This window comes from Muntiacus reevesi, chromosome 18 (genome assembly GCF_963930625.1).
Source record: "Muntiacus reevesi chromosome 18, mMunRee1.1, whole genome shotgun sequence".
Lineage (NCBI taxonomy): Eukaryota > Metazoa > Chordata > Mammalia > Artiodactyla > Cervidae > Muntiacus > Muntiacus reevesi.
Window position 1 is genome coordinate 41,820,783 of NC_089266.1, and position 27,342 is coordinate 41,848,124.

Genomic DNA, 27,342 nt, shown 5'->3' on the forward strand with positions numbered 1-27,342 from the left:
CAGGCTGAGAGCTTGGTGGGGGGGGGACCAGTGGTGAGGGATGTAGAGAGTCCTATTGGGTGGGGAGGGCAGGCTTCTCCTGTCGTCACACCTTAATCCCTCCTGCTGTAGGAGGCAAGGTCGTGGAGGTGGGGAGGGGCGATACTGGTGTGTGCGTGAGTGTTCATTGGTATCTGTGTCAGTGTAAGTACACGTGTGCCTGTGTGTGACTGTGAGCGTGCAAGTCTATACGCTTCTTTTCCCAGGCTCATACGTGCCACCATGGGTGTGCATTAAGTCTGTGGAGCGACAACGTGAGGCTGGACCTGTCTGTGCCTGAATCTGTGTCTCCGTGTGTGTGAGCGCCTCTGCACTTGAGAACACTCAGTTCGGACTCTGTGCATTTGGGCATTCAGGTTTCTGTGGGTGTCTGAGTGAGGTGCAGGTACAAATGTCTGTGACCACGTGTGCACGTGTGTGTGTCTGTGAATGAGTCTGGGTGTCTGAAGAGCTGTGAGTGGCCGTGAATGTGTAACTATGTACGCAGGTGTCTGTCCACGTGTCTCTGTGTTGTTCTCCGTGTGACCTAGGAATCTGCAGTTCTGTGAGTCTCCCCACCACTAAGAGAAGCTCCTTTGGGGACTTCCCTGGTCCAGTGGCTAAGACTCCGAGCTCCCAATGCAGGGCGCCTGGGTTTGATCCCTGGTAAGGGAACTAGAACTCACGTGGCAAAACTGAGTTTATATGCTGCAATCAAGACATAGTGCAGCCAAATAAATCAATAAATCAGTATTTAAATAAAAGAGCAGTTCTTTAAAAATAAAACTTCTATTCGTTTTTAAAATTATATTTATTTATTTTTATTTTTGGCCGTGCTGGGTCTTTGTCGCTACACAGGCTTTTCTCTAGTTGCAGCGAGTGGAGGCTACTCTCTAGTTGTGGTATGCAGGCTTCTCCTTGGGGTGGCTTCTCTTATTGCTAAGCACGGGCTCTGGGCTTCAATAGTTGCAGCTTGTGGGCTCAATAGTTGTGGCATTCAGGCATAGTTGCTCTGGGGCATATGGGATCCTCTCGGGATCAGGGATCTCACCTGCATCTCCTGCATTGGCAGGTGGATTCTTTACCACTGAGCCACCAAAGAAGCCCAAGAGCAGCTCTCTTGAATCTCTGTCACAATCCTCCCAATCTGCCTCCAGTTTTGTCCCGCCCCCCCTCCTTTCCCTGGGGTGGAAGTTCACCCTTCTCAGGCCCCTAGTAAAACCTCTTGGCTCTGCTAATCATGACTGAAATGAAGTCGCTCAGTTGTGTCCGACTCTTTGTGACCCCATGGACTGTAGCCTACCAGACTCCTCCTTCCATGGGATTCTCCAGGCAAGAATACTGGAGTGGGTTGCCATTTCCTTCTCCAGGGGGTCTTCCCGACCCAGGGATTGAACCCCATCCCTAAGCCTTCACCCCCGGGTGCACTGTCCACTCTCCTCTGCAGCTTACCCCTCCCATTTCAGGAAGCAGCCTCCCTGCTGAGACTGGGGAGACAGGAAAGTCACAGCTTGAACCCCCAAGGGGCCTAGGAGAGCTTCCCTTGGCCTAAAGACCAAAGCAAGGTGAAACCATCGGGGGGATTAATATCCCTTTCTCCCACCTTCTCCAGCCTCCTAACAAGCACCCGTTTTCTACCCTGCCAGGTTCTTCTTAAAACACTTGGCTTGGGACTTCCCTGGTGGTCCAGTGTTTAAGAATCTGGCTTCCAACGCAGGGAATGAACTCGATCCCTGGTCAGGGAACTAAGATCTGACATGCTGTGGGGCAATTAAGCCCAGGTGCCGCAATGAAAGATCTAGCATTAAAAAAAAAGAAGAAGAAAGAAAGATCTAGTATGCCACAAGGAAGATCCTGCATGCCATAACTGAGGCCCGACGTAGCCAAATAAACAAATATATATTAAAAAAAAAAACAAAAACAAAAAAACACTTGGCTTGGTAGCTCTTCGCTGGGTCTTCTGGCTGCTACAGTCGCCTCTGGGGCTGGGGTTGGCCAGCAAGAAGAGTGGGGAGGTTACCAGGGACATTCCCAGGGCCCTAGAGGACCGGGGCAGGGGAAAACTGGGTCTATCTGATGAGCCTGAAAGGTGACATTGGCTCAAGATCACATAGCACTCCACACACAGCAGCCTGGAAAGGGGATTTGAGGTCAGACTTCTCTCCAGGATCAAGAACCCCCCCTATTCTTCTAATATGTTTATCATTCATACAGCAGTCACCGTACTGTTGCTAGGAACTGGGGACACGGCTGCATCAGGCAGACTGTCCTCAAGTTGTTTGGGCCTCATTGATCTCCTCTAACTATGGGGAACTCACTACCATAGACGTTCTTGAGTCCCAGCACCGTACAGGTTCAGCTGGAAGGAGACCCCCAAAATCCCTTGCTGCCTTCCTGGAAGCCATGGGGGAGAGGGTGGGACCCAGGCTGGGAGGGCATAGACCTCCATCTCCGCAGAGCCCCATCCTCCTGCGGTCCAGAGTGTGTGTGCCCAGGAGCAGCTGAGCTGCTAGGCCACCTGCTCAAACCCGACCTGGGTTGACAGGCCCTTCCTTCAAAGGCTGGCTCCAGCCCTCTGTGCTACTTTATTGCCCAGCTAATGATGGTGATTAGGCCGACAGGTGCCGCCTGCCTCCCGTCTCTGCCCTCCTGCCTGCTGTGGAGGGTGATTTCTAAGCACCTGGGGAAGCCTGCCCTGTGCTCTGCCAGGGCACCCACCATGGCCGCCCCCTCACCCTTCAGGCCACTTTTTGTCCACCTCCTTCCCTGAGAAGGCAGGCCCAGTCCTCATCTCCCCGGGGCTGCTGTGTGACCTCAGTGTACATCTGGCCCTCTCTGAGCAGGACTGAGGGGGAATCAGACAGGTGTGAAGGGGAGCTGAGAACAGTTGGAGGGCTTGTGTCCCCTAGGAAGCACGCCCATCTCTTCCCCAGCCAGGGCTGGACCATGGGTACCCAACCAGGGTCACAAAGAAAGTCCTAGTGTGCAGAGGGTCCTCCCCCTTGGGAGCCCACTGCATTGTGGGTAAGCCCCCACAGGAGTCTCACCATTCTGGGGCCAGCCCGCTCCCAGTGGGGGTGGGGGCTGTCGCCTGGGGCCTTGGTGGGGTCCTAGTGTGGCTCTGGGTGCGAGCCATGATTTATGACTGTGCTTCATGAGTGAGGAATGCCAGCCTGGGGGGCTGGGGTGGGTGCGGGGCCCCTGTCCTGACACTCTTCACTCTGCTGGATGTCTGGCATGTCCTGTCAGCGTCCCCTGTCCCCCGGGGACAGCCGTGCTCCCCCAGCCCCACGCAGCAGCCTCCTCCCATCCGTGCCTCCCCTCAACCCTCAACCCCCCGGCGCCAGCCCAGGGGGAAATCCAGAATTAAATCCTTTTTGGTTTTCTCTCTTCACAACTCAGCTCCCTATTTTATTGGGCATGAAGAAAAAAACAAAAATCTCTCTTTTTCTTTTCTCCTCCGGCTGCACAAGAAGGGAACTGGACAAGACCCTTGGAAACTTCCATGTAGGTGATCTTCCAGCCAGGAAGGGGTGTTGAGCTCCCAGCATGGATGAAGGAGGTGGTAACATCCTTCCCCGCCCCCACCCTACCTTGCCAGATAAAGGAAAATTCTGGAATTCATGAAGGCTGCGAGGCTGAGTTGGGGAAGGGAGGTTGGGAGGCAGAATGATCCAGAGTGCAGTCCAGTCCTGGACTCAGAGGGCCACGGCTTTGAACCTGTTCCTGTGAGCCTCACATGTATGTGTCCTGCTGCAGGCCGCCATTGTGGGTGAGGGTCCATCTTTCTGGGCCCCTAGAATGGGTCAGCATGCCTCCCCTGGTCTGGAGGGACTGGTTTTTCCAGCTGGTGGAGGGGTCGGTGAGGAGTTGGCAGGGGCAGAGGGTTTTATGTAAATGCCCAGGGAGTGCTCTGGGAACCGGGAGGCTGGTTTTCTCTAAGACACGCAGGGACTGGCAGCTCCCAATTAGCCAGGCCGGGTGACGTCAGTGCTACTTTCCTGGGTGGCTGCGCCCACTCCAGTTGGCCTTGGCAGAGGTTCCTGGCCATTACCTTCTCCTTTGGGTGGGAAGGGTGCCAAGGGGGCCGCCATCCAGGATAGATGCCAGGTCCCCCTCCCAGCGTTTTCCCCATCCTGGGGCCTGAACAACGTTTGGGGACCCAGCCCTGGAAAGTGCCATGAAAAACCAACCACACACTCTACAGCAAGACTTTAATGGGGCTGATATTTGAACCCTCCCCCCAAACCTGAGAGGCTGGGGAGAACTCAGTATGTTGGGACGGTCCCAGAGACTGTTGCCATGACAACCGCTGGTAGGCTTTGCTGCCCAGGCGGCTCTAACCCTGAGTTTCAATAAATAGAGGACAAAGGGGTCTGGTCGCCCACTAAGCTGGGAGACAAAGACCTGGAATGCCAGACAGAGCACATTGTCATGTCTGTGACCTCACACGCGTACGCGGTCAAAGGTACATACCTCGGATCATGTGCACACACACAATCCCCCCTTGCCAAACATCCTCACACGATACACCGCCTTTACACACACACACACATGTACATACACACACTTTCCTCAGACACACAGGACTGAGCTCACATACCTCTTTCTTGCACACACACATGAGGTTAGATATAATTGTGCCTTTCAACGTTTGGCTTGGAGCCTGGTGTCCACTCCCAGCTCACAGGAGTAGGAACGAGGTGGATCTTTCTGGCTTGGGCCAGATTATTCCTTGGACTAGGGGCTAGATGTTGTGACGTTTGCCTGGTTGACCCCGCAGAGGCCTGTGGTGTTGGACTGTGCCCAGGAGGGGAAGTTGTGCAGGTCGAACATAGGGACGCTCCAGCTGTTGATGGCCAGCGTGATGACCAGAACCCCGATGACGTTGAGCATGAATCCCGCTCGGGCCTGGGGTGAGGAGAGCCAATCTGAATGCATGGGTGCTGAGCAGGGCCAGCACCTAGCCCTTAGGTATTCACAGGTGCTCAGAGCTCTCTCACTAGTAAAACTCTCCCTGGGAAGTCCTCCTTTGAGTCTAACCTGCAGCACAAGGCGAAGTCTCTACCACGACTTTACTCCCGGTGCTAACAGGGGGAAGGGGAGCTCCCAGGGCCCTGGGTCTTATTCTGAGTCCATCTCCCGGGGGTGGGTGCCTGGCCTTGCAACGCCTTCCCTGCATTCCTCACCCTTCCTCTCCCTCTCAGTGGCCAAGGGCTGCAGGGCCTAAAGACCGTCAAGTGGGGATCAGGCCCCACCCTCCCCCCCATCACCTTCCCCAGCGGGGTCCACCGTCAACTCCGAGGACCTCAGTGGCTTTAAGCTACCCTGTGGCCCACCAAGATGGAAAGACAGAGCGGCTCGTGCCGAGGCATTCGAGACCCCTGCCACTCACCATGTCTGTCACTCTGAGGCCTCCGAATGAGAAGGCGATGGCGTTGGGCGGGGTGGCCACGGGCAGCATGAAGGCCAGGGAACTGGCAAGGGTGCAGGGGAGCATGACGTAGAGAGGGTGGATGCAGATGGCCTGCGACTGGAGGGGGAGACCGTGGGGCAGAGCTGGTCTCAGCCCCCCTCCCAGAGGGGAAGGCGTGACCCCCAGTTCTCCTTCCCTCTCTGAGGGACAACCCCCACCCCTCACCCCAACACCCACTCTGGCCATGAGCCCACCACTTCTGCCAGAGGGCACTGGGTGACCTGGGAAGGGCCCCTTGACCTCTCTGGAGGGGATAAGTGTGTGGCCCTGCCCAGTGGGGTGTGGGAAGGGGAGGGACTCATAAAACGGATCTCAAAGGGGCTCAGGGTGCCGTCATCAAAGGCTGCGGGAACGCGCCTGGGGAAGCAGGGGCTGGGGACGCTCCGGGAAGCAATTTCACGCCGTCACCTCAGGAACGACCAGAACCGGAGCTGGGCCAGGGCTGTGGGGTGGGGCCACTAGTGAGCCCCAGCAGGATACTCCAGGGGTGATGTCACCAGGGATGGAGTGAGTCAGGGGCCAGAGGGCCTTGGGGCCCAAGGTTACTGAAGAGCCTGGGGAAGGGTGGAGGCTCGGGGGTCCTTTCTTGGAAGTGAGAGGAGAGGCGGTCACTCTGACCCTGGCGGGGCTGGGCAGCAGGGCTCCCTGGAGGAGGTGAGTCTGCTGGGCCAAGCTCACCATGGAGGCCAGGATGGGCAGGAAGAGTGTGGTGGTGGCCACGTTGCTGGTGCACTCAGTGAAGATGGCAATCAGGAGGCAGATGATAAAGGCGATGGCAGCAGGCGGCACATTCTCCAGTGGGGTCAGCTTATCCCCCAGCCACTTCGACAGGCCCGATTCCTGCCGGCAGAGGAGGGTGGTGGGTGAGAGGCTGGGCTGCTTGAGGCTCCAGAGTCCCTGGCTGAAGCTCTGGGGAGGGTCCTGCTCTTGCCCACACCTCTCTAGAGTCTTCAGAGTCAAGGGCAGCTTGGGAGGGAACAAAGAGACCCAGCTGAAACCAAAGTCTCCCTCTCCTGCTTTTTTAAAAAATCAGTTAATTAATTTTTGGTTGTGCTGGGTCTTTGTTGCTGCACGGACTTTTCTCTAGCTGTGGCAAGGAGTGCTACTCTCTAGTTGTGATGTGCAGGCTTCTCATTGCTGGTAGCTTCTCTTGTTGTGGAGCATGGGCTCTAGGGCGCTTGGGCTTCAGTAGCTGTGATTCCCGGGCTCTAGAGCACAGACTCAGTAGTTGTGGCACATGGGCTTTGTTGCTCCACGACGTGTGGGATATTCCCAGAGCAGGGATCGAACCCGTGTCTTCTGCATTGGCAGGTGGATTCTTTACCACTGAGCCACCAGAGAAGCCCCCTTTCTTCCTCTTGAAGGACAGTTGGATGTGGGGAGAAAGAGATGGGTAGCAAAGAGAAGGGGTCAAAGGGCTTTCTTGGGAAACATGGGACTTGGTGGGAGAAAAGACCTTTGGCCCCACTGACTCCTGTTCTTCTGACCTCTCTTCTGGGGGTGTCCCTGGCCAACTTTAGCCCCCTCCCTGCCCCCACCAGCCCAGCAAGTTGGGAAAGAAGGGACCTTGCTCCTGGCGAGGAGGGACAGGGAAAGGCACTGGTAGAAGCTGGGAACAGGTCGGAAGGGGGATGGAGACACTCCACAGGGTCAGAAGGCTTCCTGTAATGCCACACTGTAAATCCCAGGGAGCTGGGACTTTATATACCATCACCCACTTAGCACCCAACACCCATCACAGAGCTTGGCACAGTCAGTGACTGCTTGATGGTTGAACTAAGCAATCCCTGACCCAGGGAAGCTCCTGTCTATGAAGTGAATGAGCTTAGACAGAATCCCGAGGCCTAGGGGGTGCAGGTTCATGATTCCCCTCTTGGATGGAGGCTCTGCAGAATGAGGACCCGGTCCCCAGAGCCTGGCTGGGTATGATCATGGCGCCCCCTGGTGGCTTCAGCCAACAGACTGCATCAACCCAGGGCCTTCCCTCTAGTCCCTGGTGTTAGAGCTGCGGCATTCTCTGTCCGGCAGGGGGTGAGGGAAGGGCCTGGGTGGTCCTGAGTACAGTCCCTACTCACCAGAAAAGTCCTGCCTTCTCTTTGGCTTTGAGAACCCGACTGGGGAGCGGTCCCTCTGGCCTGAGTTTTCTCCCCTTCCCTTAGAGCTCTTACCTGTCTCTCCAGTTGCTGCAAAGACTGTCCACCAGAGGGCTCCCACGTGGGGGTCAGGGCTGCCCGGGGTGCGAGAGAAGCAGGGCCCCTCTTTCTCTGTCACAGGGTCTCCCACCAACGGGGCTGGGAGGGGGTGGGGTCTCTCACCTCACTGCCCTTGGCCAGGGCAAAGCCACCACCCAGAAGGATCACGATATTCCAAGGCATTTTCTTTTTTACTATATCCCAGGTGAGGAGGGCAGGAGGGGCCTTCAGCTTCCCTGGGTTTCCTACTCCCCAAGCAGAAGAGGGTGGGTCACCGGGAGCCAACAGGCTTTCCCTCCCCTCCCCTCCCCCTGGGCACTCTCCAAGCAGTCTTGATCAGAGCTTAATGCGTGGGCGAGAGGGACCCTCAGTTCTGCCACATCTTGGCTTTGTCCCTGAGTCCCTGTGCCCTTGGCAAGTCAGCCCAGCTTCTCTGGGCTTTGTCTACTCCTGCCGAGAATGGTGGGAGGGAGGCTGAGTGCCAGAAGGCAGGGTCTGCCCAGAGGCCCTTCCCTGCCCCAGGCCAGGTGCTTACCTGGTTTCTGAGTCAGCCCTGGGATCTTGGAGGGCATGATGAACATAATTACAGCGATTAAGATGGCTACTGTCCCATCGGATGTCATGCTGTGGGTGCGGCAGGGAGGGCAGGCTTAGAGGCTCAGGGCTACTCAGGGTCACAAGGGGGAGGGGGGCTGGAGGGGAACCCCTCCCCTAGACGTGCCAACCTCCCTCCTGTTCTGAGTTGGGGGCCCTGCTTCCTTCCCTCCTCCCAGAAGTATTTGTCCTCCCCACAATCCTTACCTCTTCCCATTCTCATCGGAAAAAGCCAGGTCACCCCAGCCCGTGAAAAAGCCTGGCTCCCGAGTGAACCAGAGCACCACCAACAAGACAAAGAGGAGGGTGACAGCCTTTTCCGCGAAGTTCATGGGGCCCAGCAGCTTGTGCTCTCTCCGGATGACTTCGAAAGCTGCTCGCTCCTGATCTCTGCTCTGGTCCCCCAAGCCAAAGTTCTTCCGGAAGCTGCAGGTGGGGGTGGGGACAGCTTGTGAGGGCCCCCACTCCGGGCAGGGGAGCAAGGGGCTCTGAGTGCCTGAGATTTTGTTTCTTTTTGATTGTTGTTTTGGCCTCGCCAAGCTGCTTGAGGGATCTTAGTTCCCTGACCAGGGATTGAACCTAGGCCACAGCAGTGAAAATCTCAAGTCTCAACCACTGGACCACTAGGGAACTCTCAGGAGTGCCTATGTCTTAAAGGCTGAGACATGCAGAGGCCTCCTTAGGGTTACTACACTGAGACCTTGATGCCCTCAACGTTCTGGAAGAAAAGCAGAAGACTCTGGTTTGTAAACTCTGTTCATAAAGAAGGCTGAGCACCAAAGAATTGATGCTTTCTAACTGTGGTGTTGAAGAAGACTCTTGAGAGTCTCTTGGCCTGCAAGATCAAACCAGTCCGTCCTAAAGGAAATCAGCCCTAAATATTCATTGTGAGGACTAATGCTGAAGCTGAAGCTCCAATACTTTGGCCACCTGATGTGAAGAACTGACTCATTGGAAAAGACCCTGATGCTGGGCAAGACTGAAGGCAGGAGGAGAAGGGGACGACAGAGGATGCGATGGTTGGATGGCATCACCGACTCAATGGACATGAGTGCAAGCTCTGGGAGATGGTGACAGACAGGGAAGCCTGGTGTGCTGCAGTCCATGGGGCTGCAAAGAGTCAGACACGACCGAGTGACTGAACAAACAACTGCTTTGTCAGGGCTCTTATTTAGCAGAGGGGCTGGCGGGTGGGGTTTCCCTGTACTCGGCCCTGCTCCATTGGTCTCACTGACCCCTCCACGCTTCCAGGAGTTTTCTTGTGCTGAGCTTTCCCTTGCTCCGAGTGAGAAGGCCCCAGAAGCTGGAACCTGTGCTTCCTTCTGGCCCTGACTCATCACTCCTCTCCTCCAATAACCTTTGAGGAAATCCTCCCCTCCCTCTCCTACTGCTCCTGGGCACCCTCTGCCAGAGTGAGCCCCACCCGCACTGTCCGGAGAAGCACAGGGGTCTGCAGCCTGTTCCACGTGCGCTGGTTTAACTCACGTTGATGTTTAACTCTTCGCTTGGGCAAATCTCAACTCCCCTGCTGGACTGTGAGTTCCTTAAGGGCAAAAATCACGTTTCAAACATTTTAAAAAATCCTTTATGGTGCTTGGCACTGTGCTGGTCTCTTTGACTAACACTTTGCTTTGTATCAGCCCCAACCTCAACCCAACTTCCCTGCACCTGCCCAAGCCATGTTATAGCAACAATGCTTTAAAACTTTCAGTGACCCCCCCCCGCCTGGGTAGGAAGGACACATAACAACTTATATCACAGTAACACTCATACCACCACTCCTAGGTTGGACTCATAGCATACATCATGAATCAATCACAGACTTGATTCCTACTGAGCCTCAGAAAGGTCTCACATGATTTTCAACTTGGAGCTCTAGTGACAAGGGCTGGAAGTCAGAGTAAAACCTCGTTACTACTCTTGGCCTCAAGAACAACGCGGCACATAAGATTCCCCCATAATCTCTCCCTGCCTTCTCCAAATTTGTATCCCGATACTCCTTTTTTTAAAAAATAATTACCTTTTTTCTTTTGCAATTAAATGTTTTTTATTTTGTGGTTTAAAAAATATTTTTTGGCAGCAACAGGTCTTAGTTGCAGCATGCGGGCTCCCCTCTGGTTGTGGTGGGCAGGCTGCCCAGCAGCATGTGGGACCTCAGTTCCCTGACCAGGGACGGAACCTGCATCCCCTATATTGGAAGGCAGATTCTTAGCCAGGGAAGCCCGCTGATACTCCTTTTTTGCTCTTTACGTTTCAACCACACAGAACTAGAGTTTCCCCAAACCCAGCATGTTCTTTCTTGCCTCTTTGTACAAGCTATTCCTGCTGAATGCCTTTATTTCACCTTCTACCTGGCTGACTTCTAACTCAGCAAGATTCAGTTCAGGTGTCATCTCTGCCAGGGGCCTTCTGGAATCTCCACTCACCTAGGCTTCCGTCTGTCAGCGCCCCTACCTTGTCATCATCCATTAGACGGTGAGCTCCCAGGACAAGGACGGTGCCTAACACTTGTAGTGTTTTCAGGACCAGGCACGTAGTAGGAGCACAAGCGTCAGCACTTCTGTAACTGACCAAGCTCATAGCGTGCACTCCTTCAGCACCCGCCAGAGGACTGCGGGTCATTATGGAATGGGACCTGGCCTGGGCACCAGGAGATCTGGTTTTCAATCCCAGCACTGACACGTCTAGCTATGGACCGTGCCTCGAACCTCAGTTTGCCTATCTAATAGATGGGATAATACTCTCCAACCTTTCCCTCCAATGGGGGATCAAGGGCACAGAAGGGCTTGGGGGGGAGAGGTTTGCTCACTGAGATGGTGATTATGTCCTTTCCCGAAAGGCTACCTGGGTACGCTACTGGGTGCTCCCAAAGGGTAAGGGCAGGCACCTGGGCGTCTCTTCCCCTTTCTGCCACTTACTCGAATCCTAAGAAGAGGATCTGTAGCCACACCCAGGAAAGCAGCAGTAAGATGATCATGGCAGGGAAGGCAAAGCCGAACCAGGAGGCGAAGTTCACCACGTTGCCATTTTGGGGGAAGATCCTGAAGGGGAATAAGGGCTGCTGTGTGGCATTGCCCGGTGACCGGCCAGCTCCCTTCCTCCCCCAGTCAGAATGCAGACCCTCTCCCCCTCAATCACTCACGAGTTGACCTGGCCTTGCAGCACCAGGTTGGGGGTGGTGCCGGTCAGGGTGGCGATGCCCCCGATGCTGGCCGAGTAGCACACACACAGGCTCAGGCCCTGGCTGAAGCGGAGCTGCTCCTTGTTCTGCTTTGTCTTGGACTCTGAAGGAGTCGGTGGAGCAGGGCGATCCTGCTTGTTGTCTGGGAACAAGGGAGAGCTGGGGTCGGGAGTGGGTGCAGGGCCAGATTCGGGGAGCACGGCAGGGGCTCCATGGCCTCTGGGGCGCCTTGTCGCTTAGCAGCCCAGACCTGGGCTGGGGGAAGGGTGGAGGCTGCCCCCAGGTCTGGAAGGGCGGGCACTCCCTGGGGTCTCAGGATGGAGTGACCCTCGGATACCACTGGGCCCAACCCCTCTTTTGGGAGAGGGAAACTGAGGCACAGAGAAGGGAAGAAGATTATCCAAATTGCACAGGAAGAATTGAGCCCGGACCCCTGACGGCCCACCCAGGCTCCTGCTCTCGGCTTGCCAGGGTCACCTAGCATCTCCGTTTCCCCAGGACTGAGGGAATTCCCAACCTGTGGGACTTTTCATTTCAAAACCAGGAAAAATCTCAGCCCACCAGGACAAGCTGGTCACTGAACTTCTTGCTTCCCTCATCCGTCCCAAAAGATGCCAAGATATGGATTTCCCTGATGGTCCAGTGGTTAAGACTCTGTCTTCCAATGCAGGGGGAGCATAGGATCGATCCCCAGTCAGAAAACTAAGGTCCCACGTGCCGTGGGGGTGTGGCCAAAAGTTAAAAAAAAAAATCGGTGCTCAGATGACTCCTCCTATCGTGAACATCATCTCAGACCCTCCCCAAGAGGGGTTTGGGGCAGGGCCTGGCCTCACCTTTCTCATCAAGCTTGGTCTCTTCCTTCTGTTCCTGGAGTTCAAAGGCGGGGTTGTTCCTGCCCTCCTCAACATCCCTGTCTGTGGGCATCTTGTGAAGCTGCTCCAGAACGGCATGGGCGATGGGCACCATCATGGCGGTGGTGGCCGTGTTGCTGATCCACATGGACAAGAAGGCCGTAACCAACATGAAGCCCAGGATCAGCCTAGTGATGGACAGACCCACACACCGGTGTTCCAGCATTTCTGCAGGGACTGGCGGCCCAGATCGCCAGCACCCCAGCCCTCCCGTCTTGGTCTGTGGGGACTCACAGGGCGGGCCGCACCCCGATGATGAGGAGCACGCGGAGGGCAATGCGTTTGTGCAGATTCCAGTTCTCCACGGCGAGGGCCACCATCATCCCCCCAATGAATAGGATGTTGGTATCTTTCAGGTACTCAAGGCTGACCTGGCAGGCGGGGACAGGGCTTACAGGGTGCCGACCCTGATATTTCTGCCAACAGAGAGAGGTTGGTTCCCTGGGCTCTTGGACCCAAATGGAAATGGTCTTTGGATCCCCCATTGTTGAATATTAAGCAGTTTCCTCTCTTTCTGATTAACCTGTTCTCCTGTCAGCAATGACTGAGAGGTCGTCTAGCCTGAATCCTTCCATGCTTCAAACCACTGACTAGGAGAATTTAATACTGTTTCAGAAGCTAAAGTCATGGTTCTCTGTGGTCCCTGAGTCAGCATCATCACCGACCTGGAACTTGCTAGAAATGAAATGCTTAGATCCTGCCTCAGATCTATGAAATCAGAAACTCTGGGGTGGTGCCCAGCAAAATCTTTGTTTAACTGGCCCTGCAGGCGATTGTGGTTCATGGTCAAGTTTCAGAACCACCGAACTAGAAGGAGACAGGATCTTTGGCTGGCTATCAAGTACCCTTTCCCTCCCTAGTCTAGGCCTAATTGCTTCCACTTTGAATTAACTCTTGACACCAACTGTGCCCCTGGCATTTCTAGAATGCCTTCCTCCTGGTCTTCTAGCTGACTCCTCCCTCAGTGCTCCCCGACCTTCCAGGCAGAGGCAGGGACTGGTCTTCCACGCGCTCTACCTCTGATGAGGCTTCTTCCATCATCACCATCCTAGGGCAGACCCCTCCATTCTTGGGAGCACGTCCTCCTGTGAATGGGGAAGCTTACCGTGGAAGCAGTCATTATGCCCATCATGGGGAACATGATGACGGGAAGGAAGGCAGTGACGGCCAGTGGTAGCGCTTCGGTGCACCAGAAGAGCGCCATGAGGATGATGGTGTAGGCGCAATAGGCTTCCTGCAGGCAGGAGGGGAACAGCAAGCTATTGGAGAGGGCAGGCCTGTATCTCAAAATCACATCACCTCCTGTCCCCAGAGGAAACAGACTGTTTGTAATAGTGCAGGGAGACCCCGTAAAACTCATAGCCCTTGATTCCCAAACCTAAGGTCTCATTTAAAAATGGAAATAGGGACCTCCCTGGCAGTCCAGTGGTTAAGAATTTGTGCTTCCACTGCAGGGGGTGCAGATTCAATCCCTAGTTAGGGAACTAAGGTCCTTCGTGCCGTGCAGTGTGGCCAAAAAAAAAAAGTAAAAATGGAAATAGAAAACAAAGCAAAACACTCACCACCTTGTATTTAGCCTTGGGGAGTCTAGACATTATAATCTAGCTGTTGGATATAATCCTATCCCTTTAGGGATTGCAAGGGGCTTGGATGAGGATTCTTAGATGAGATGGGGGGCTCTTCCCAATGAAACCAGGGCCTGGGAATTGTGGAGCACTGCCTGGAGCTCTGACCCTCCCTCCTTTATTAAGAGTCTGTAAGAATACATCTGTTTGTATGGCGATTAAATAGTAATTGTTCTTTCTGCTAGCAGGTGAGTTCCATCAGAACAGAGTCAGTTTTGCAGCATCTGGATCCTCGGAGCTCAGGACCCAGGAGGCTTCAGAGCAAATCTTTTCTGAATGATTCACTAATCATTGAAAAGTTTTGGGAATGGCATGAGTCTCCTTCCAAGTGATTCTGGCATGACCACTGCATTGCACAACTCCAGGAGGTGTTATTCACATTTCTAGAATATGTGAGGGACTTCCCTGGTGGTCCAGTAGCTAAGACTCCAAGTTCCCAGTGCAGGGGGCCCAGGTGCTATCCCTGGTCGAGGAACTAGATTTCACATGCTAGAACCCAGAGTTCACATACTGCAACTTAGAGTTCACATGCCACAACTGAAAGATTGGCACATGACAGTAAAGACCCCAAACACGACAATGAAGTTCCCGTGGGCTGCAACTAAGACCCAGGGCAGCCAAATGAGTAAATAAACATTAAAAAAAAAAAATAGAATATCTGAAAAGTTCCACCATCTCTGTGTTGTATGGAGAATTATGGAGTAAACCCTGAGTCATGGCTTTGTGAGTCTTGGGGTACCAGAGGCCCCCCTTTCCCTCAGGAAGCTCCCAAAGCTAGGAAGCCCTGACCTCAGGCCTGGGAGGGGACCTAGAGCAGGAAGTCGGCCGACTGAAGACGTCAGGGGCCCACCCGCCTTGTTGGGGCCTCTCCGCAGGCCAGGGGAGAGAGGGCAGGCAGGGGAATCATTAGCCAGAAGAAAGCCTCCAGGAGCGGTGCTTGGAGCCAAGCCTCCTCAGGGGAACCCACTCACTCTTTGTTTGCCAAAGGAAGGGGCTGCCTGCTCGGACAAAGGGGCTGGGGGGGCCTCCTCTCTTACCTGTCTCAACTGCCCGGCCCCTCTTGCCTTCTCCACCTGGTATGGGCTGGGCTCCCCCCTTACACCTCAGGCCCTTAGTACCCTGAGGTTGGAAGGAAGGTCTCAGGGAGAGGAAGCTGCTGTTTACTGAGTAACTTTTAGGAGCGGGACGTTTTCAAGTTTGTAGTTAGAGCCACTTTTGAACTGTGGTGTTGGAAAAGACTCTTGAGAGCCCCTTGGACTGCAAGCAGATCAGATCAGTCTATCCTAAAGGAAATCAGTCCTCAATATTCATTGGAGGGACTGATGCTGAGGCTGAAGGAAGCTCCAATACTTTGGCCACCTGATGTGAAGAACTGACTCATTGGAAAAGACCTTGATGCTGGAAAAAATAGAAGGCAGGAGGAGAAGGGGACAACAGAGGATGAGATGGTTGGATGGCATCACCGACTCAATGGACATGAGTCTGAGCAAGCTCCAGAAGATAGTGAAGGAGAGGGAAGCCTGGCGTGCTGCAGTCCATGGAGCTGCAAAGAGTCAGACATGAATGAACGACTAAACAACAAGTTATAGCCACGGGTGGATGTGGTGGTCTCATGTTATAGATGACCTCCAGGGGGTATCTATGGTCACAGAACCAGGGAGTGGCAGAGCCGGGTGGGAACCTAGGCAAGGTATCCAGGATGGTACAATTCCCAGATCACTCCCCGTGGAGTTGTACCAATGGCAGGCCGGGGGGTGGTGCGGTACGTAGCCTGCACAGCCAAGTATCTCTGATGCCAGGCTCACTTTCTCTCCATGAAACATCCACCACCTTTCTCCCCCGGACATGAACTCATAGGCACAATGGGTGGGGATGCCTTGATCCTTGAGCAGAGACTTACACTTCTTCCTCCCCCAACAGGAGGTAGATTCTGCTGAAATGGCTGTTTCTTCAACCATTTTCTCAGTTACAGTGATGTCATGGCCTGTTACCCATCCTCCCCCACAGGCTACGGGCAGGCCAGCTCCTCTGGACCCTAGTGTGGCCCCTACCCCCTAGAATTCTCTGGCCAGAGATGAGGAGGGGAGCTGGGGTGGATGATTCCGCTGATTCAAGAAGAGAGCTTTGCAAAAAACAACGGCACAGGTATCGTTGAGGTCGGCTCCATGGACATGGCGCTCTCCACCCTTCAGGTGGTTCCTAATTGTATTTAGTTGCTCTGTGATTTAGAAATGACTATTGCTCTCATTTCACAGATGAAGAAATAAAGGTGCCAATAAAGTAAATATTTCAAAGTCACACAAATCAGTGAAGAATCCAGACTGTCTGGTTCTTGAGCCCCAGGGTTTTGCCTTCTACTTTGAGCTTGCCCCCTTACAGGTAGGGGGTGTCCTTCAGTCTCAAGCTCGCTGTGGCTAGTAGGGTGAATGGGCATGAGTTAGAGCTCAGGATCCAAACAGAACCATTTTCGCTGGGGCCTGCCACTTCCCGTTGCCTGGCTCTGGGCAACTTCCTTCAATTCCAGGCCCCCCATTTGCACCCTCCAAAGCGAGCTGTGAGCACCAGTGTGTTGAATTCACAGCTTCTGTACTCCTTTACAACTTTCCTGCATCCCTCTCCGTATCTGTCTGTCTGTGGGTCAAAATTAAAATCAGTTTCAGAGTTCCATTTGGAAGTCTTCCCTGGTCCTGGTGGCTCTGGACATGTGTTCCCATCCCCCCCCCCACCCCCCCCCCCGCCGGCAATCAGTCCAGCTGTAGCATAACCCACTGACTTGCTCTTCCTGGTTCATGGGGCTCTTAACTTGGGCATGGAATGCCAAGGATCCGTGAAGCTGGGTGGGAAAACTAGTTCATCTTTTAGCTAACATCTAACTAAGGTTATGAACACAGGCAACAAAACTGGATAGCTGGCTTCTTTTTTGGCCGTACCTCTAGGCTTGAAGGATCTTAGTTCTCCCACCAGGGATCGAACCAGGGCCCACAGTAGTGAAAGCACACTGAGTCTTAACTTCTGGACAGCCAGGGAATTCTCCAAACCATACAACTGTTGACGGTACCAACAGCAATTTTGTCAAGGATATTTGATTGTGGTTGTCAGTTGTTAGGGACCCGCAGAGATCAGTGGTTGCAATGATCTCAAAATGCATCTCAAAATATTGTTTACATCCATCTCTATTTTGAAATTATGGTAGTAATTATAGCAACACCAGATCTTATTTAATGCTTTAATAAGGAAGCACTTATATTTCTGAACTGCAATTAATTTTTTTTATACTTTTATAACCGTGTTCCAAAATGGTTGGTTTCCTTCTCCATCCCATACATTTTATTTTGTGCATTTCAAAGCAATAGTCTGAGAAAGACCCAGAGTCTTCACCAGACAGTCAGTGACATTCATGGCTCAGAAATGAGAACAGAACCCAGGAGATCCTTTCTCTTTGGTCCCTCAATGTGTCTGATTCCAAGGTCTGCATTCCCCCGCTTTAGAAGTGGGAAGTCGGGGTCTTCCCTGATGGTCCAATGGTTGAGAATCCGCCTCCCAAAGTAGGGGGCGTGGGTTCCATCCCTGGTTGGGGAACTAAGATCTCACATGCTGTGGGGCAACTAATCTCACACACCGCAACTACGGAACCCACGTGCTCTGGAGCCTGTGCTCCAAAACTAGAGAACAACTGCGTGCCACAACAAAGACCCAGTGCAGTAAGAAGAAAAAAAAAGTGTGCAATTAGGAATCAGACTTGGCCTCCTAGGCCACCTGATACCCTCTGTCTTGCTGCCATCTCTATACATCTTGGGCTGACCAAGCTCAGATGATGGCCTATGGCATGAGACCCAACTGTCTTACTCCTCAACCTGTTGTACTGCTCAACTCCATAGGCTTCAGGTAAATTTTCCCTTATTTTTACACCCTAAGTCCCCCTACCTCTTCTGCATAGCACTCATTACAATCCGTACTTAAACATTTGCTTTCACAAATTTCTTATGATGAATATCCATCTTTGCCATCAGACTATACTCTTTGGGGAGCAGGGTCTGGGTCTGTTTGTGCTCACACCAGCAGGGTGCCTAGCACCTCTATGGAGTTAACACTGAATGAATGAGTGAATGAATATCAGGCACTGGGGCACAGACATGATTCAGGCCTGGCTCCAGCCCTCAGGGAGTCTGAGTGCCCTATGTGGGCTGGTTCACAGTCATGGTGGATTGACTGCCTGGCAAAACCAACAGCAAGCAGATGAGATAAACATTCAGATGGTTTCCAAACCCCAAGGCTGGCAGCTTGCTTCTTTTGTGATAGGAAACAAAAGTCAGAGGTCGGAAAACCTGAGTACCCAGACCCAGCTTTATGACTGCATGTCCTTGGGCAAGCTATATAACATCTCTCAGCTTTGGGGTTTTTTTTTAATAAGAAATATTGAACATTTCCAACTGTATACACTTTGCTCTCTTTTGTGAAGTGTCCTTATCTACAAATAGGAATAAGAGAAACACCCATTTGCTGAGTTATTATGAGGATGTAGGATTTGACTATGTAGGTTTCAGCTGTAAAGAACTGTGGATGACAATGAGCAGGTGGCCTGGGTTAAACTTGGCAGAGAAATGTGCTCCTGGGCTGCTGGGGAACCAGGGTGGATGCATGAGGTATAAATAAAGATGGTGGTGCCAGGGAATCTAGGGCAGACTCTGGACCCTGGGTGTGGGCAGGGTGGGGACCTGCGGGCATCATGGCCTTTACCCGTTACTGGCACAGAGCAGCCTGGGGCAAAAATCTCAATCTCAAAGATGTCACATCTTATTCCTCTTGGTGATTGAAGGTTAACCCCAGGGCAGGCTACTCCCACTGCTCCTCTGCCCCTGGCAAGTAGGGATGCTGCGGGCAGGGAGAGCTACTGGGTCTAGGGAGTGAGGCAAGGTCCTGAGTGGCAGCCAGCACCATTGCAAAGGGGAGACCAAAGAGTGGGGTCCCAGAAAAGGGGCTCCTTTTCTGAGCCTCCTTCCGTCTGGGTTGAGGAAGGCTTCCAGAGAGAGCAAACTGAGTGGGTGCTGAGGGATGAATAGGAGTTTGGTGGGTGGGGGAAAATTGTCAGCATGAAGGAGTAAGCATAGAGGGACAGAATGAGGCACAAAAGATCCAACACATTCTTGTGGAGGAAGGGATGGAATGCTCGGGAAAAGTCTCATTTGCCCTAGTGGAATCTAGGACTTTATCTGGAAGACAAAGGTGAAAAGGGGAGATCCTTGGAGGACTGTAAACAGAGAGAGTGACGTGGTCAGGTGGGTGTGTCTATTAAAAGTCTGCATGGAGGCTGCATAATGTGATTTTTTTAAAAGTCTGTAAGTATTTGTATACATATAGGAAAATCTCTGATTCGAGAATTCTTACCCTGTTTTTGTATCAGGATCCCCTTGGCAGCCTGATGAAGCCTTCCAGCTCCTTCTTAGAATAATGTTTTTAAATGCATTAAATAAAATGCACAGGATCACAAAGGAAACCACTTATATTGAAATACAGTTATTAAAATATGAAAAATGAGCAAGATAGTGACATAATATGACTCTTAACTAGTAAGCTCTTCACTGGCTAGTGGCTCCTGTAATTTCAAAGTCATGATGAATGTAGATAGTATGTCAAAGTCCTGGCAATAGCTCTCATGCGATTTGAAAATATCTGTGATTCCTACGGGTGGCAAAGTCAAAAATATCTTTCATCCTATGGTGGCTTGTTGTCTACATTCATCACAGAAGAAAATGCTTCATTCTTTCGTGCTGTTGGACTTTGTACAATGTGCACGTATCACCTAATTAAATAAATCAATCGCCTCAAGATAAAAACAGGGGGCTTACTCCTGCAACAGTGTGGCAGATGGATTGGCAGACATGGAAGCTGGGAGTTGACAGGTGGCCATGCTGGGCTGTCCAGTGGGGAGATGACAGGGGCTCAGAGAAGGTCATGGCAGTGTATATGGACAGAGAGGATAGACTCCAGAGGTATTAGGAGGTGGAAGGCAGAGGGTGATGGCTGCTGGGTTAGGTGGGAGGAGAAAACTCTAGGTGCCTTTCCTGAGTGTCTAGATGCATGGTGACCCTGAGGAGGGGAGCCATGTGGCAGGACTTGGGGAAGGAGGTACAGAGTGGTGTGTGTGTGTGTGTGTGTGTGTGTGTGTGTGTTATATTCCAGGAATAATAGGCCTATCCAAATACTTCTGAGAGACTAAACATAAGAGGCAACAATGGCCAGTCCTTAGGCAAACATAGGTCCTTCAGTCTCTGCAGCCGCAGTCCTGTAGCCAAACCACAGTCTCCCTAGCAACTGGCCCCCACGAGGCAGAATTTGCTCAATGACTTGCCAGTCTCTTTAATTTTGCAGCCCATCCCCCACCCCCACCACTTGCTACCACCACTTCCAACTCAGGACCAATCAGTGAAAGCCAAACGTGCTCTCCAAACAATCAGAGAGAATGCCCTGCTTCCAGTTAGCCTTCCTGCAACGTCCCCCTGACAGCACCCTCCAGTCAGGGCACCCCTGAAGCCTTACCTCTCTCCACTCTAAAGCATCCCCACCCCTTGCCTTTGAGGCTCTGCCAAAAGCAGGCAACGAAGTCTGACTCCCTTCCTCTCCTCCGCCTGATCTCATTCGGCTGATCTTTGTTTACTTCCGTGCCTTCGTGTGAATGCATTTGTTGCATCATCTTCTGCTTCAAGAGGCCAAAGGGAAGAACAATGGGTCCGGGTGTCAGAGACAACAAAAGTGGGGTGAAAAGTCCTGACATCAGAGTTTGGGCCAGGGCCAGACCCGCTTGTGTCCACTCAAGAGCAAACCAGCAGATGGGAGATGAAGAGAAGCGAAGCGTTCCCACACTCCTCCGTGCATCTGATCCCACAACAGCCCTGGGCAGTGCTGTCGGATTCCCGACAGCAGGAAACTGTTCTGCTAAAGCCTCTCTGGTTTTCCCATGCTTGACCTTCATCTAGCAGGTGCTGGAAATGTGGACACAATTTGGTAATCTGGGGACAAAGTTCAAATTGGGGAAACTTCTATCTCTTCCCTAGGAATTGTCCTGGCTTTGGAGGCTGGCCCCTACTCTCACGACCTTCAGAGGTCACAAACCTGACCCCACGCAGTTCAGTGCTGGTCACGGACCACACTTCACTGCCCTAGGGGACACGCCTTGCCTTCCTGTTTCACTGGTGGGAACACCAAGTCTTCATGATCAGAAGAAGTCATCTGTGGGCATATGGGTATCCACACGGTGCCTGAAACACTGTGCTGTTTCCTTGTTGTTGCTTAGTCACTAAGATGTGCCCGACTCTTTGTGACACCATGGACTGTGAGCTCGCCAGGCTCCTCTGTCCATGGGATTCTCCAGGCAAGAATACTGCAGTGGGTTGTCATTTCCTTCTCCAGGGGATCTTCCTGACCCGGGGATCAAACCCACATTTCCTGCTTGGCAGGTGGGTTCTTTATCTCTGAGCCACCTAGGGAGTCCCACTGTGTTTCCTAGGGGCCTGGAATTCAGACAAGGGGCAGAAGGTACAGGAAACCATTGTTTACCGAGCCCTGGGTGCCAGGTAGTCTGCCCACACAGGTCATCTCGTTTAGTTGGGACAGCGGCGGCCTCTTAGAGGTGAGAGGCTTGGAGAGGCTTGATAAAGTCCCGTGGCTGCTCATGCTACCAAGTGGATTTTGACCCACATCTATCTGGCTCCAAAAACCCCTGATTTGTTCCTGGACTCTGCCATCTCAACCAAGATCCAGGAAGTCTCAAAAGATAGAGGCAGGTCCCAGAACCGAGGTCCAAATTCTTTGCAGTTTTCAGGCCCACTGTACTGGTCCATCTTTGGGGTTCAGGAATAGCTGGCAGTAAGGGTATTTTGGGCTTCCTCACTGGCTCAGTGGTAAAGAATCCACCTTGCAATGCAGGAGCCTCAGGAAACGTGAATCCCTTGGAGGAGGTCATGGCAACCCACTCCAGTATTCTAGCCTGGAGAATCCCATAGACAGAGGAGCCTGGCGGGCAAAAGTTCATAGGGTCACAAAGAGTTGGATGTGACTGAAGCGACTTAGCACCCGTGCAAGGGTATTTTAGTCACACAGAATTTAAAGTGCACATGCGTGCACATACCTACTACCCTTATATACTAAGAGTAAGAAATCCTAAAAACAAACAAACAAAAAAACCAAAAAGGACTTCCCTGATAGTCCAGGGGTTAAGACTCCATGCTTTCACTTCAGAGGGTGCAGGTTCCATTCCTGGTTCTGGAAGTTCCACATGCTGAGCAATGTGGCCCAAAACAACAACAACAACAAAAATAAGCAAACAAACAAAACTGCAGAGCAAGAAATCCTGCCCTCTATTCTTACTGTAAATACAGTCTGGATTTCAGCTATGCTCTGCCCTGGCAAACACAGTACCACAGGGAGACAGTTTTCACGAGTGGTTCTGTTGGGTCCTGGGAGATATTTGCATTTTCAACTCTAACTTGGTTGGATGGCATCATTGACTTAATGGACATGAGTCTGAGCAAACTCCAGGAGATAGTGAAGGACAGGGAATCCTGGCGTGCTGCAGTTCATGGGGTTGCAAAATGTTAGACACAACTGAGGGACTGAATACCAACCACTCTAACTTACTGCCTTTTTGACCTCTGAGCAAGTATTTATCCCTCCTGACCCTCAGCATAAAATCCTCACTCCTTCCCTGGACCTTGCAGGGGTGACATTGGCTGATCTCTCCCCACTTCTCTAAGGTCATCTGCTCACTCGGGTCTCCATGCCATGGTGCTGGCCTTATTTCCTTGCCAAGCTCACCCCTGGCCTTGGGCCTTTGCACTGAGTTCTACCTAGACAACTCTTGGCCCAGAGCTGGGCTTGGCTGGCTCTTACTCGCCAGTCAGGTCCTAAGGTAAATGTCAGCACCCCAGTAGGCTTTCTCTGATCACCCTGTCTACAGTAGCTCCTCCCCAAGACATAGTCACAGCCTGCTTTATGCTTTTCTTTGTGTGGACAATGAAAAGTATGTGCTTTTCGTGTGTCTTTCCACCCCACCCCTACCCCCAGGATCACAAGTTCCCTGAATCTTACCTTCCACCCCACTGCACCTAAACAGGAACTGTCACGTGATGCTTGTCCGGATGAGTGAATGCATAGAGGTAAGATTTCTGGCATATCATTCTTAGGTATCTGGTTGCGGGGTAGGGGGAGCACTGAAAAGACCTCATACCCCGCTGTCCCCCAACCACTAGGAACCCCCTGGCCAGTGGGTGATGGGAAGTTCTAGGATTCTGTTGCTAATTCCTCAAACACACTATGTCCAGCTGGCATGCCTGTGCTCCTAGCATTCTCGTCACCTGGCCTGCCCTCCACTAAAGCTTCTCACTGTCCCAACTCAGATTCTCCCTTACCTCAGCTGGAAGGATTTTCTCCCTTCTCTGAGCTCCTATGGGCTTCTGGCTATAGTCTGTGTGGCAGGAACATATGGTCCTCTAGACTGAAAGCAACTTGAAGACAGAACATCTATATTCCTTTTCAGTAACCCCTAGCACAGAGCAAGCACTCCACAGACAGCCTAGACTGAATGACAGTGGAAGGATTGATTGATGGCTGGATAGACATGAGGGTAGACAACTCAAGAGGTGACTCAACAGGGGACCACCCTGCATCCCTAGACAGCATTGACCAAGGCCAGATTCCAGTCCAGACTTTGCCTTTTTCTAGCTGGCACATGAGGTAAATTCCTTTACCACTCGGGATTTACATGTCTGTAAAATGGAGATGGAAGTAATAACCTCATAGTAACTCAGATATTATTATGAGAAATAAGTGGGTTAGTGTTTTGAAGTGCTTGGCATAATGACCAGCACATAAAAAATACTCAAGAAATGTCAACAAGTATTATATGGACACAGGTATGAGCTGAGTTTTTTCTGGGCCTCCTCCTATCCACTTTAGGGGCCAGGGGTGTGGAGGTAAGCTTGGAATTCACTGCAGAGAGCAGGGACTCAGCAAGAATTGAGGACAGGGCCATCTCTACCCACATTCATTTGTTTACTCAGTGATTTGACAAGTATTTGTTGAGCACCTACTATGTGCCAAGTACCGGGGATTCTGCATGGAAAAAAGAAAAGTCCCTGCCTTCATGGAGCTTACATTCTAAAGTAGGGGATCTCACACACACACACACACACATGCACACACACAATAAACTAGGGGCTCAGAGAATAAATAGGAAATAAAGGAATACATCATTTCAGAGAGAACAGACTTGTGTTTGCTAAGGGGGAGGTGGGGGTGGGGGAAAAATGGATTGAGAGTTTGGGATTAGCAGATGCAAAAACTATTATATAGAGAATGAATAAACAACAAGGTCTCACTATATAGCACAGGCAACTGTATTCAATATCCTGTGATAAATAAAAATGGAAAAGAATATGAAAAAACTACAGACGTACAACTGAATGACATTGTTGTACAGCAGAGATTAACACAATATTGTAAATCAACTATTGTTGTTGCTTAGTTGCTAAGTCATATCCACCACTTTTGTGACCCTCTGGGCTTTAGCCTGCCAGGCTCCTCTGTCCATGGGATTTCCCAGGCAAGAATACTGGAGTGGGGTGCCATTTCTTTCTCCAGGGGATCTTCCTGACCCAGGGTTGAACCTGTGTCTCCTGCTTGGCAGGCAGATTCTTTACCACTGAGCCACCTGAGAAGCCCCAAATCAAATATGTTTCAATTAAAAAAAAAAAAAAGAAAAATGGTCTGGGGACGGGTAGGGATGGGAGAGAAACGATGGTGGCCTGGACCAGAGTGGAGGCAGTGGAAAGTGACTCCATTCAGTGTGTTTTGGGGAAACTGAATCAACAGAACCTGCTGGCGCTTGTGGAAGTGAAGGAAAGAGAGGCACCAGGAATGGCTCTGAGGCAGACGGTTGAGCCTTCTCTTGATACATAAGATAGAAAGGAGAGTCAGCTGAGAGAGATGAGGGATCAGGATTGTGTTTTGAGTATGCCAAAGGCACTCTGCGTAAAAAGGAAGGATTCATCCGGGGGAGGTGTCCTGTGTTAGTTGGGTAATGCAAGTTTGGAATTAGGAGCTGGAGTTACCGACTGAGGATTTATCAGTGTAGAGGTACTTTTTTTTTTTTTTTAGAGGTGCTTTTAAGGCAGGAGAAAACAGAAGATCACCTAGGGCAGGAGTGACGATAGAGAGAAGGGGCAGGAAAAGTAGTCATGGGAAGAGGAAACCCAGGAGAAGCCAAAAGAAGACAGTGCAGCGAAGAGGAGGGGACCGGCTGTGACAGATGCTGCTGAGTGGTTGAGGGAGGCGAGTGGGCACCAAGGGTCTTGTGACCGGGATGCTGATGGGGACGTGATGAGGGCCCTCTAGGTAGGCAGAGTCTCAGGAGCAGAGCTTTCTGAGGAGAGAGCGGCAGTGTAGATTATCTCTGAGGCTTCTGGTTGTGAGAAAGAGCAGAGAAAGTGGGCATGTGTTCAGGGACTGTAGGATTGAAGGAGACTTTTTTTCTAATGAGACTGGTATTAAGGCTTGTTTGTATGCTGATGGGAGAGATCAGGAAAAGAGGGAAAAGTTGATGATGCAGGAGAGGAGAGGATAATTACAGGAGCAAAGTCCTTGAGAGGGACTGGTAGCCAGGGCCCCACTGGAGGGGCTGGCCTCACAGTTAGGACCTGGGGCAGTTCATCTGAGTCAGGACAGGGGAGGCAATGTCTGTAGGCAGGAAGCAGGTGTTAGGTGGGGTGCAGGCGACGGGTGGGGTTCAGCCCAGGGAAGACAGGGCCTCCTGATACATCCCACCTCCACCAGGAAGACTGGCTTCTCGTACTGACTTGGGCTTTTCTGTGTAACGGTGGGCAGGTTACCAAATCTTTCTGGGCTGTACTTTCCTGGGGAGTAACATGGGAATCATGGTTCTTGTCCATCCTTCCTTCTGGGGTTAACACACTTGGTTAACTCAGCCTGTTTGGAAGCCAATCTAGTGGGTCCTTAGTATAGAGATGCCACTGGCTTTGGCCTGAGATGAGGGTCATCTCAAAGGTCAGCGGGGCCTTGTCACTGACCAGGAGCCGTGCTACTAACTCCTTGGTTCCTTATCCTTTTGGAATACCTTGAATAAAAAGCCTGCCTCAGTTTCCCTCTCTGAGCAATTGGCTCAGTGGGCAGCTGGCGGGTGGCAGGGGAGTGGGTGTGGGATGGGGCCAAGTTCAGAGCCAGGATCGGTCTCAGCCTTCTGGAGGCAGACAGCACAGGCTTTGTAGCCAGGCCACACCCCCAGCTCTGCCACTGTCTATGTGACTTGCCAGGGACAGATTTCCTGTGAAGACTGGATTTCAAGGCCACCTCCTGGACTCTACCCTTCCCAAAGTCCTGTATTAGTTTTAGATTCATAATTTTGTCTTCTTTTACTTACTAGATGGTCCCCAAAATTTGTAATATCTGAGCTCCAGATAACAGGATCTGTCCTGGGATTTTGGGTGACCCCTTTCCCCATCTGTAAAATGGGAGTCAGAACCTGCTTCATAAGACAGGGGAGAGGGTTACTGGGTGTGTGGTACAGGGCATGCAGTGGGGGGCTCCAATAAAAGAAAACCCAAGTTATGACTCCTGCTGCTTGCGTGGGGTGGGCAGGAAGCGGTAACATTTCCCCCTCCATTCAAAGTGTGCATCTGTAGCGCCCACTGGCAGGATCGGCGTGTACGATTAATTAATTTCCTCCTCCGCAGGAAACTTAGCTCTTGGGATCACGGGTGAGCACCTTTGCTTTCTGTTTATACTCTTAAAAATGCAAACACTGCCTGAGGCCAGTTTTCTTCTAATCCTCTTCTTTCACTCTCCAGCTGCTAGACCAGCTCATACTCTCCTGATCAACCCCATCTGCTTCTACCTGCACCTCCTTTATGGAGCTGGTTTTCTGCCTTCTAAGGCAATAGATGTCAAGTGGACCTAAGCAATTCACATTGAGCTCTCACTACTGGATACCCAGCAAAAGCCGCTTTTGACTTCTTAACCCCTAAGACTCAGGAGGACCAGGAGATGATAGCCTCACCTCCAGGCTAACAGGGATGAGTGGGCTTTGCTGGTCCTAAAGATGCCCCACCCCAGGGCAGACGGTCCCTCCCCTGCTCTCTTGGAGCTTCCCTGTGCCCAGAATCCCAAGTCCTTACCTTGGTTGGGACGAGGATAGGCAGAGGCAGCAGGAAAATGGGTAGGAAGAATACGATCAGGTAGAAGCGATAGGCCCACAGGCCCTGCCAGCAGGTGGCCATGGTGCAGGCCCACGAGGGCTGCCTGGTCACCCTCTGGATTCAGGGAACTGCAGGACGGA

At 52.0% G+C, this 27,342-nt stretch overlaps 1 protein-coding gene across 1 annotated transcript; it reads right to left on the reverse strand.

The window, feature by feature from the left end:
- Positions 1 to 685: 685 nt before the first annotated feature.
- On the reverse strand, positions 686 to 27,342 carry SLC13A2 (solute carrier family 13 member 2). Its single transcript, XM_065910179.1, has 12 exons — positions 27,182 to 27,342; positions 13,478 to 13,606; positions 12,607 to 12,743; positions 12,295 to 12,500; positions 11,423 to 11,603; positions 11,199 to 11,321; positions 8,488 to 8,706; positions 8,222 to 8,310; positions 7,810 to 7,931; positions 6,173 to 6,334; positions 5,414 to 5,551; positions 686 to 4,929 (listed from the first exon to the last, which is right to left on the reverse strand). Exons 1-12 carry the CDS (start codon positions 27,281 to 27,283, stop codon positions 4,759 to 4,761), a joined length of 1,779 nt encoding a protein of 592 aa, XP_065766251.1. The 5' UTR covers positions 27,284 to 27,342; the 3' UTR covers positions 686 to 4,758.